The following is a 12,300-nucleotide window of genomic DNA, read 5'->3' as shown; positions in this document are numbered from 1 at the left end:
GTCACCTAGTAACCAGATGGCCGCCAGGCTCCATCAGGCATGGGAGGTGGAGCACTCATAGGCTCTGCTGTGTTGTGGTCCACACGGGGCACTCTGCAGTACGTCCTGGCTGTGGGGGGACAGGCAGGCTGTCACTTGGGCCATAGGATCTGGATATCAGTAGTAGGAAATGATGCTGTGTGGAGTGTATTCCCCGCAGGGGAGGATCACAGCACAGGTCCCCGGGGCTTTGCAGCAGCAGGGACTTTTTCTGAGGAAGGGAATGAACCTGCTGATGAAATGTCCCTGGCACTGGAGAGGTACAAGGGACATGGTAACCAGATTGGGGTGATTATTTGCTAAATGCTATTGATTAGACTGAAAAGATATGATATGCTCAGGGCAAAAATATCACCAAATCCTGGCAAAATGTGAAAACCAGAGGACCTCCTGCCTGCATGTAAGGAAGCCCTAATCTTCTCCAGCCAGCAGGCAGACAGAACGGAGGGCGAGGCCCAGGATTTAACTGTAACGGTGGCAGAGCTTCAGAGAAGGTTGAATTCTCAGGCTCAGCACACATCTCCTATGCCATGCTCAGGATCCTAATAGGACAGGAGTGGGACAGTGAGGCTTGTGATGGTGATATCTAGGCAGATGTGGTAAAATACCTTGACCTTACAGACCCACCTGAACTGACTGGGCCTACAGAAGTAGCCTACATGCCCTAGTTAGAATATAGAGCTTCCTTTTGTCTGCTTGAATGGCAGACGCATTGAATAAAGCAAGTGCTTTCCAAGACAACGACTGCCTCCCTTGGAATCCACCTCCGCCTTTCCTTCCAGAGAGCAGACCAATGAACCAGGGTCACTTCCTAGCGCAATCTGACTGGAGAGCTTCCTGGATTGCAGAGGTAGGAGAGGAATGAGACACAGAAAAAGCTGAAGAATCTGGCTAACACATATTGGCAGGAGCTGATAATGTATGCATGGGACCGGGTCCTGAGGACAACCGATCAAGGAGGGAGCCTGTGAAGTCAGAGTACTTGCCCAGGATAGAGCTTCAAACCCTAGCAAGGACTTTGGGAGATGGCTCCTAACACTGGTTGGATGACTCTTGCAAGCTTAGAGAAATCTGTGGCCCACACTCAGTGAAATAGAAATGCCAGAACTTCCATGGCCAATTGTGGAAAGTCTACCAGTTGACTATATTCTATGGGGATTCTCAGAGGCCATACCCAACGTGTTAAACCAATATGGAGTATGTTGATGATGGTGGCACCAGCCATGCTGAGAACCGTGGTAGTGCTAAGTCCTGGCCCAGATACTCACTCAGTGGCCACTTTCCTAATTCATAAATGTATAGTTCATATGGCATATTTTGTAGTTGTCAGAACCCCTATGTGGGTCCCTTAGAGCTTGTGAGGCAAGAATACTGCAGTAGGAAGTCCACCTGGAAGCTTCTGAAAACAGCACACCTCTGTGTCCTGACCAAAACAATAGGTCAAAATCAATACTGTATATACCCCAGGGGTAAGGATGGGAATCTGTGACATTCTGAACTATTTGAAAGATGCAGGGGTTGGATCCCATCTTAGGCCCATTGAATTAACCAGTTTGGTTATTGAGGAGGTTGGATGGATCTTGGAGAATGCCTGTAGACTACTCCAAGTGCAACCAAATACAGCAGTACTCTTGATTGTAGCTGCCATATTGGATATACTATCATTGATGGAGCAGAGCAGTAAGACCTCAGGTAGAGCAGGTGCCACTGATTTGGCAAACACATTCTTTTCTGTTATGATGAGAAAAGAGGACTAGAAATAGTTCACCCTCATGTGGACTGATAACAACATTGCTATTGGTCTTTCCATGGGACTTCATTATCTTTCACCCTGTGTCAGAATACAATCTAAAGCAACCTAGATTATTTGGACATCCAACAGAATATCACACTGGTCAGCTATACTGATTACATCATATTGATTGTACAAGAAAAGCAAGAGATGGTTAAGCATATGCCTTGATAAGACCCATGTACCGCAAAGAGTGGGAGACAAACCCTACATAGATTCAAGGATCTGCTATATTAGCAACATTGTTAGAACTCCAGTGGCACAGAGCAGGCCAGGACAGCCCCTCTAAATTATTGGGCAAAGCACTCACTACACCTTGCACCTTCCACCTGAAGAGGAAAGCACAACAATTGGGAAGACTTACTCCAGGTTCTGGAGGAAGCACATTCCACATCCAGAAATACTACTCTGACCCATGTTTCAGGTGACAGGTAAATCTGCCAGCTCTAAGGTTGGGGGTAGGGCAGAAAAAGATCATACAGCAAGTCCAAGCTGTGGTGCAAACATTTCTGCCACTTAGCCCATATGATCCAGCAGGTGCTATGACACTGGAGGTGTCAGCAGTGGGGGTATATGCATTGTGGTGCCTATGGGAAGCCCTATTGGGAAGCCCTTGGGGTTTTGGAATGAGGCTATGCCATCTTCAGCAGACAATGATATGATGCTTTTAGAGAAATAAATCGTGCTTCAGTACTAGATCCTGATGGAGACAGAACACTTGGTCATGGGACACCAAGTGACTGTGCATCCAGAATGGTCCATTATGAGCTAGGCTCTGCTAGATCCATCAAATGATAAAGTCAGATGGTCCCCCAAATCAGGATTGAGCACACACAGGATCCAGCAAGCTGCAGGAGCAGGTGTCTGTGTCTTCCAAAGTTGTCTTCCAATGTTGTCATGCTACTGTTTCTCTCTCAGCTAAAGGAACTCCTTAAAAACCAGCTATGAGAGAGGAAAGTCTAAGCTTGGTCCATATATGGTTTGCCTTGGTGTAGGGGTGGAAGTAAAAAATGGACAGTGGCTGCCTTGGAGCTGTACTTGGAGTGGCCTTGAAGGACAGTAGCAGAGCTTCAGGCTGCGCACCTGCTCATCTACCCTGTGTGGAAAGAGAATCAGCTAAAGATTAGGATATGAGGGGACTTCCAAAATTTGTAGGAAATTGAATTAAAAGATAAGTTTATTTTGGTGCAAAAAATTTTTAGAAGACCATGCATAGTTGTTTTTTTTTTTCATGTCATACATTTTCGTGAACTTTTTGAAGCCCCCTCATATGAGGGGACTTCACAAATATTTTGCAATAAAATAAATTTATCTTTTAATTCCATCCTCATGAACTTTTAAAAGTCCTCTCCTTTCTACTCTTGTATTCACTTATGGGCAGTGACGAATGGCTTGGCTGGTTATTCAGGAGCCTGGAAGGAAAAAGACTGGAAAATTAGGCCAAAGAGTTCTGCGATACAGAACTGTGGGTGGAGATGTGGGAGTGGGCCAAATGTGAGGAGAGAAGATCTTTGAATTGTGTCTCAACCCCCACCAGACAGCATCCACCAGCACTGGAAGCAGCGCTAAGCAACCAGGGAGAGGCAATGAGTCAGCCAGATGATGTCAGCTGGCCTCCAATCAGCCGCCCCGGCGCTAGCAGATGGGCACACGAATGAAGTGGCAAAAGCAGCAGACAGAGAAGCTGTGATGTGGAGTCAACAGCATTGCTACTGAATGTCCAATCTGCCAGCCATGGAGACAAGTGTTGAGTCCCTGTTATGTCACCATCCCTCAAGAAGACCAACCAAGCACTTTGGGGCAAACTGACTACCCCTGGAAAGGAGGGTGATCTCCTTTGACTATAGTAACCCATACATGGGTTTTCCTTTTCTGATGGCAGGACCTTATCTAGCGTCACTGACCAAGGGCTTTCACTATGTTTGATTCACCAACATGGGGTACCACATAACATTTCATCAAACCAAGGGAGAAACTCTATAGCAAAGTAAAGGAATGGAAAGCAAAGGAGGTACAAAAGTGGGCTTGTGGTCATGGAATCAACTGATGGCCTTATGTACCACACCACCTGGAAGTTGTTGGCCTAACAGAATGATGGCACACTTTGTTGCAGCCACGCTAAGACCAAAGCTTGGAGGTGACACCATGGAGGAATCGGCACAACCTCCAAAGCAAGAGTAAATACTAATCCAATGAGCACTGTATGTGCCATGTTCCTGCCAGGTAGAACACACAGGTCTGTAGGCTCAGAGGTTTCAGGAGGGGTGGCCCAGCGCATCACCACACCCAGTGATCCACTTATGGAATTTGTGCCTCCTGTTCCCTTAGGGTTCTGCAAGGTTAGAGGTCCTGGTTCTCTTGTGGGGTGGCAGGGGTGGGGTGGGGGTAGGGGTGGAGAACACTGCTATGGGGGACACAGCAGGAATCCCATTAAGCTCTAGGTAGGCACTTCAGTTTTCTCATTCCAGGTGAAGAGTAGTTGCTGTCTTGGCAGGGGGGCCATGACCTTGCTGAGTAGGAGGAGACAGGGCTGCTGTTACACAGTGGGGGCAGGGAAGAGTATGCTTGGCACTCAAATGATCTGTTTGAGCGTCTGTTGGTACAATTTGCTCAGCTTTGATGGTGAGTGGACATGTGCAGCTGCCACAGTCTGAGAAATCTATGGGGACCAAAGGCTCCAGGATCGCTTGCAGATGAAGGAATGGATCACCCACCAAGTAAGCCACTGAGACCAATACAGGTGCTAGCTGGGGGTGAAGGGTCTGCTTCCAGAGAAGTCTATCTAAGAAAAGAAGCCACAATAAGAAAAATAGTTTATATAACCTGCTACATACATACTTACATAATAACCCATGCCACATACGTAAAGGATATTATATAAGACACACTATGTTATAAGGCAAATATAATAAAATATAGGATATGGTCTTATATAACACAACATATTTTAGTGATATATTATATGCATATGTATCTAGAATGTACAGCAGTATGCATATATAACTGGGATGAACATTCCAGTAAATAATTACCTTTATTATGTACGGTGCAGCCTTACCTTCTTATTCTATTTTATTCCCTTCCATGAAGACATACATATATAAAGGAATTGCATAGCAAAAACCATTATATAACACATGCATTACATAGTACATGTCATATATAATCTATACTCTTATTGGAACAACAGTCTCACTAAACAATTCCACTCACTATGTACAACAGGCTCTGTTATTTTCTATTTTCATTTCTCCTACTGCATGAAGAAAGGGGAACACTTATGACAAGCCAGTAGATGACCTATGAGTTGAAAAATGCTGGAAGAAATGACTTCTAAAAGGGGACGATGGGTCTCAACTCAGCATTTGCAGTTTTAAACCATGGAGGAAGTGAGATGCAGGAAGGACTGAGGGTGGTGAAGCTGGGTGGGGAAAGGGTACGATTCTGCTTAGGTGTGCATTCTGCGACAGACCTAATGAGATTTTATTCCAGGCTGAAATTCCGAAGCATGTGTGGTTTTGAGTGTCTGCAAGTTGCCCACCCTGGTCCTGGTGGACACCAGCTCTCTCCCTTTGTCTATATCTCCTCTCATACATAGTAGACACTTAGGTAAATACCTGCAAGAGAAGACTGGAGGAGATAGTGTGATAAAGGGGGTGGGGGAACTTCTGGGATGCAGAAGGGGAAGGGAAGAAACTTTAACTAAATTCAACAGGTGCTCAATAAATGCTTGCTGGACAACTTAGCAAAAATGGAAAGCACTGGAGCTGTGATTATGGAAAGGAGATTAGATTTGTCAGTAGATAATACAAGGGGACTTCAAAAGATTCGTGGAAAACAGAATTAAAATATAATTTTATCTTGGTGCAAAATATTTTGAAATCCATGCCAAAGTTTTTCATAACATGAATTTTCCATGAGCTTTTTGAAGATCTCTCATATGCATGGATTTCAACATTTTTGGCACCAAAACAAATGTCTTTCAGTACCATTTTCCAAGAACTTTTTGAAGGACCCTCATAAATGCTTGAATAAATAAAGGAAAAAACAGCAAGAGATTTCTGGCAGGAGGGCCATAGTGAAAACGGGGAGTCTAAAGGAGGGTAGTTATCAATAGTCAGCAGGGTCCTCATTAACATTTGTTGACTTCAGTGGAACAAATTTAGCCTGGAAGGTAGCACTTTGGTGAGCAGCTTTTGGTGCTCAATAAATGCTTTGCAGATAGACGGAGTACAGAGTGAAGAAGCCTGCTGCAGGAATGGGAATGTCATGGTTTGAATAGAAGAACTGAAGAGATTAATGAATGTTTTTGTGATTAATTGGGGGAAAGGGGCAGCCAGGGAGATGGCTGCTAAGTGGGTGAGAAACCTAGCCAGAATAAATGGAAACTACACATTCTAAGCTTTCAGGAATGGGTAATGTGAAAGGCCAGATGGAGATTGTCAGAGGGGGAATTAGAATGCAAGAGGAGGAGGAGAGGCATTGAATATGGGGTTCTCAGTAGTATATAATAAATGCTCATTAAATGATTATGTGCTTGAATGGAGGAAAGGGTATAGAGAAGCCAGCTGGTGGTTGGGATTAGAAGGAAAGGGAACTGAATGAGTGTTCTTCCTTGTATATAGTACCGCTTAATAAATGCCTCCCACACTCTGCCACATGGAAAGTATTGCAATAAATATGAGTATAAGGGGGCTTCAAAAAGTTCATGGAAGACGTGTATTCTAGGAAAACTAGGCATGGATTTCAAGAGGTTTTTTTCCCACCAAAATAAGCTTATTTTTACATTTGACTTTATGAGGATTTCTGAAGTAGACTTGTATCTGTAGAATGAATAATTGACTCTGGATAGAGAGAAAGACTCCTTGGTAAGTGCTCCTGGGAAAGGGGTGCTCTAACCAGTAAACAGCCAGTACTCAACACATTTAGGCTGAAGCAGACCCCTGGAGAAGGCAAGAGCAGGAATTCCAGAGACTTGAACAGAGGAAGCTGAGAATGACTCATAACACATGTACTCAATAAATGTTTACTGGCGTAAATAGACTAAAGGCCATTTGGAGTATGGACTTAAGGCTGGAAGAGGGAATCTGAGGGCCACTGAAGACAGTGGGAAAAGGAGTAACCCTTATAAACTGGGCTCTGGATTTATCACATGAAAGGACCTTGGAGAGAGGTCTTATGATTGGGGTGGGTTCTCCTGGGGCAGTAAAGGAAAATGGGCCCTGCCTATGTACTCATTGGATACTCTGGAAGAAAGGGACTCTGGGGAGGAGGTGTGGGTACACACAAGACACTCCTTAAATGCTCATGGGAACCACTGGAAGAAAAGGCCTTTTGGGAAGGAGAGGGACTAGTTATGGTCACGCAACCGCTTGATAAATGGTCACTGAGTCCTTGGAGGACAGATTTCGTGGGGAAGGAGAATAGGAATATAGAAATTTGATCTGTGTAAGCTTGGTTCTCCATCCATGCGAGGAAAGTTTTCTGCAGAGAAGGCACAGAATCAGGCATACAGCTGGTATTCCTTAAGTACTCCAAGGATCGACTGAAACAAGAGGTCTTCAGAAAGAGTGATTGAAATGGTGCACACAGAAAGTGCTAGATATCTGGGTGCGGGATTAAATGGAGGCAGAGGCTTTTGTGGAGAGACCTAAGGTCGAGTAAGGCAGAACGTGCTCAGTATGGCTGACTGAATTTACTGCAGGAAAAGGAATTGGGGAAAGGGCTTGAGGATGCAGTATACAGCAGGCATCCCATATGTGCTTGCTGAATCCTCATATATCAAGAGGAAAGAACCTTTAGAAGGGGCTCACATTGCAGGCAGTTGATCAATGCTAGATGGATCCACCAAAGGAAGGGTCTTTGAAGGAGTTTGACAATGGGAAATACAGGAAGTACTCCAAAAATTCTTTCTAGATCCACTGTAGGAAAAGGTCTTTGAGGAGAGTCTGATGATGAGTCACACAGAGAAGGCTCAAAAACGCTCATGGAACTCACTGGAGGAAAATGATCTGTTTGAGAAGGGGTTTGGGGATGGACACACCTGAGGCTTAGATTAGATGCTTCTTAGTTCCTTTGCAGAAAAAGGCCTTCAGAGAGAGGGCCTGGAGTTGGGGGACACACAGAAGGCATTCAATCAAGACTCAGCGGGATCCATTAAAGGCAAAGCTCTTGGTGAAAACCTGGGCACTCAACCAATGTTCACTGAATGGTTTGGAAAGGTCTTTGAGGAGGGGTCTGACGTGGGACACATAGCACAGATTGGATACGTGCTCACAAGATCCATTAGCGAGAAGCCTGAGGGCAAGGGTTGAGGAGAACAGGACCCCTATCAGGCTTTCAAAAAATGCTCGCAAAATTCACTGAACTCCAATGCCTTGGGGAAGAGCTCTTCGATGAGGCATACTGCAGGTACTTGATAAAAGCTCCTAAGATCCTTTAAAGGGCAAGACCTTTGGGGGCAAGAGTTGTGTGGGGGAGCAAGGGTACATTTGGCTCTTGAAGCTCATAAGATATATTGAAGCCAAAGGATTGGGGGGAGGTGGACTGGGGAAGAGGTACACAGCAGGTGCCCAATAGATAACTGCTCCCTCTATCCATCGAGGTTGGAAGGCCAAGGGTGGCGAGCAGAGGAAGAACCCAAAGTAATGATTTAGGGAGGAAAGGGATTTGGGCGAGGGGGCCAGGTACCAGACGCACAAGTGGCGCTCAATAATTGCTCATTCACCGTGGAATGATATGGGGACCCAGGCCCTTGGGGAGACGTCCGCGGCAGTGGCTTACCAGTCGGTGTGCGGCTCGTCGATGACCAGCAGCACCCTGGCGGCGGCGCCCCCGCGGCCTGCGCCCCCCGAGCCTCCGCCCACCTGCTCGCTGAAGGTGGCGGCGGCAGCCGCTGTGGTCTGCTTGACCGCGTTGGACAGCGACGAGAAGAAGCCACCGCCTCCTGAGGACCCAGGACTAGGGGCTGCCGGTGAGGCCGCCGGGGCGGCTGCGGAGACCCTCTCGGCAGTGGCAGTCGCGGAACCGGGCGTGGCCCCGGGGCTGGCAGCAGAGGGCGGCGGCGGGGGCGGCTGCGGGCGCTGCAGGTCTGTCATGTACCCATTCGGCAGATTGGCCATGAAGTTGCTGTCCGACAGGCGGCGCCGCAGGTAGTTCATGGCTGCGGCTTGGGGCAGGGGGTCCTAGGGGCAATCTGGCCAGCAGCCGCGGGGGCGGGCCGCGCGGGGCTCAAGAGCACAACCGCGCTCTCAGGCACGATGCGACTCCTCTGATGCCCGCCGCAGACTGAGGCAGCGCTGACTCGCTGCCGCCGCAGCGCGGATGGTCGCGCCCGTGCCTCCCTATCTCACGCCTCCTATGGTGCAGGCCAGCTTGGCCGGCGGCGGCGCGGACGCGACCAAGGTGGCCGAGAAGGGGAGTTTGCGGAGGAACAGTCAGTGACGTCAGCGCGCCTTGAGTGCTGGGGCGGTGGTGGCGCGCGCCGGCAGGCGGGGGCGAAGGCGCTGTCCGCGGTGCTGAATCTGGCAGTGCGCACGCGCCACGCCGCATCTTGTTTCCCCTCCCCCGCTTCCAATAGGGGATGCGCAATTTGGGGAGTGGGGGCGGGGTGCTTGTGCAGAGGGTCGAAGTTGGTCGTCTGACAGGTCCCACCAGCCCACCTCATCCTGGTCCTCATATCTACTCGCACCTATACGCAGGACCCTCGCAGATAACTCGGTTTCCAGTATTGATATTCACTGCAGAAGGCATTTAGGGGATGGGGGTGGCTGGTAGAGACGCACTCAGAGACATAAAAGTAAAGGAATAACCCCCTCACTGAGAAGGTTGGCGGTCACACGCAGTGCCTCATAGGGAGATGAGTCTCCCACGTGCACACAGCCTCAGCAAGGCAGAGAGAATGGTGCTGTGGTGTCAGACAGAATCAGACAAGTGGAGGTGGACACCTGGGTGCTGTATCTACACCCTTGTGGGGTGGGGGTTGGAAGCGCACAGGAAATGAGACACATATGTGGAGATACATATAAACACACACAAAAGTAAGGAAACTCAGAGGGTTGTGTACAGAGAACACACCCCTATCTAGATATATATACACACATACAAAAACTGTAACACACATGGACATGTTACATGCATGCACACAGGGAACACACTGATAGAGACCCAGGGAAACTCACTTGAGCATGCACATCTGGACAAAATACATACCCATAGATGATCACGGAGAAAAACTGTATCTGCAACACACATTCTCTGTGGCTCTAGCCTTGATGCACGTCTATCTGCTTCTGCCCACCACAGACTGGGTCTATACACTCCCATACCTCTGATGTGGATACAAAGTCCATGATAAACACTGTCATCAGTGCGCATGCTGTCTCTCGTCACCCAAGAACTTTAACATAACAGAGGCAAGCCCATCCTTAGACACACAGTAGGTGCCAAATAATGGTTGCACATGAGCAAATGAGGTAGTCCTGTCAGAGGTGGGATGTGGAAGCCACCCTGCCAAAACTATAAGATCCTGGTTACAATAAAAGCACAAATCCACAAATAATCATTTTTTTACTGACTATACACAACACTTAGCTGTTTACAGTTTCAGCCAACCCTCCCAACAATTCTATGGGGTGGATAACATAATTTCTATTTAACAGGTGAGGGAATCCAAGAATTCAGATTAATTTCCAAAGGATCCTGTTCATATTATGATCTATGTTTTTCTTTGAATAGTATGCCAGGAAGAGGGATCAGTCGGTGTCACTGGAGCCCAGAACAAGGTGGGAGGAAGCTTGTGGTAGGAGATGGTGTCAGAGTGGTTAGCGAGGGCCTTGGTTAGGGCCTTGGCCATAGTAAGCAATGATGGCAGAGCAGGTAAAGTGGTAGAAGATATGCAATAAATAGGCAGATTCCGAGTCTCTTTTTTCTGAAGGACTTTCAGGTGAATCACCCACTTATTCATTTGTCCATTCTGTATTAAGTCATTGACCAGTTTAAACAATGCAGTAATAATGTAGGGCCTGAAGTCATAGTGCCTGAGTCCTATTACACCCTTGGGAAAGTGACTTAATTCCCCCTGAGACTTGGTTTCTTCATCTATGAAAAGAGGGTGATTACCTGGCCCACTGTTAAGGAGAGGAGTAAAGGGACAACTTGTGTACCTTTTCATGTGTGGTAACCTCTGCCAGGAATGCCCTTTCCCTTCCTATCTCAGGGGCCTTCTTTATCCATGGTTTCCAGGAGGTCCTCAAATTTCAGATCCCCTGGGCTCCCACAGTTACATAGTGTAACACTTCCCAAACCATCTTCTACTGTCTTCTCCATCCCAGCCAGCTTTAGTTCCAGCTTCAGGCCTTTTCTTTGGCCATCCTTTCCCCCTACCCCCTTCGAGGATATCTTTTCTGGCATTCCAAACTCCTGCAGTCCCCAAATGGGAGAACTCCCTACAAATTGGGCATTTGCCCAATGTTTCAAAGTATCATGTTCCTTAGTTTTTTTATTTGGTAACAGAAACAAACAAGCTGTGCTGGGCATGTGGTGACTTCTTTGGGGGACAGGGGCAGCTTCAGGTCTGCAGACCATCCTGGCTCCTCTAGGCCTAGATTCAGGCTCCTTAGGATTGTCTTCAGACTATGCCTCTTCCTAGGGGCCCGGTTCCTAGGTTCCTAATACTAGTGATTCCAATGTCACACCCTTTTTCCAGGCAGCTCAAATTCCAGATTTCCAGAAATTGTTTTGTAGAGGAATGTAGACCTCCCAGGAATGTCCAGAGGCTCTTCTGAACTGCTTCCATGTTCTTCAGCAGGAATGGCCATACAGAAGGGCTCCAGGAATGATTTCCTTCCTTGTGCTTTGGTGAGTAGAAACTCAAACACACACCCTGAATAAACATTCACAGTACTGTATTCATGTTTATAACTCACTTACATATCCATGCCACCTTCATGGGCATGTGCACTCACACATTGTGATGACACACTTTGCACACATTCAATACATCCTAAATTCTTGTACAGGCCATGTACCACAAGCATGTCACACATACACACAGGTGTACCTTATCCAGCCACAGCTGACCTTGTGATTTCCTATAAACACACACCTCTCACACCCTGTAGTAGCAACCAGAACCCCTTGTTTTGGTTCAGTCCTCCTGAGATGATCAAGTACTCACTTATCAAGTACTCACTTATCTTCATTTTAACCCACCAACTGGCCCAATTTTCATAAGGGAAAGTCAACCCAGAGGAGTCAAGTGAAAGCACGGGCAAGACTCTGGGCATACGAATCTCCCACTGGAACCTTTCCACCCACAGGGGTCCCTTTAACCCACAGCACACTACGGTGCTTCAAAAATGTCCAGCTTGCTACCTTTCTGTGCCTGTTGCCTCCCTTGTGAAATGAAGATTATAGTAATACTGACCCTCAAAGGGTTGTTGTGGATTCAATGGGCTCACACAGTAAGT

The 12,300-nt window shown here is 47.2% G+C and overlaps 1 protein-coding gene across 2 annotated transcripts in view; it reads right to left on the bottom strand.

Moving 5' to 3' along the window:
* The window catches only part of SYN1 (synapsin I), a 59,349-nt gene extending 50,358 nt beyond the window's left edge, over positions 1-8,991 (bottom strand). For both annotated transcript variants that reach the window (XM_062183219.1, XM_062183220.1), the window contains exon 1: positions 8,615-8,991. In XM_062183219.1, coding sequence (XP_062039203.1) covers positions 8,615-8,991 — 377 coding nt within the window. The remainder of the gene's footprint in view (positions 1-8,614) is intronic.
* Between the last annotated feature and the right edge of the window lie 3,309 nt (positions 8,992-12,300).

The sequence above is a fragment of the Lepus europaeus genome, chromosome X, assembly GCF_033115175.1.
Source record: "Lepus europaeus isolate LE1 chromosome X, mLepTim1.pri, whole genome shotgun sequence".
In the NCBI taxonomy this organism is placed as follows: Eukaryota; Metazoa; Chordata; class Mammalia; order Lagomorpha; family Leporidae; genus Lepus; species Lepus europaeus.
Note: the sequence above shows the minus strand (reverse complement) of the source record. Positions and strands in the feature narration are given on the sequence as shown.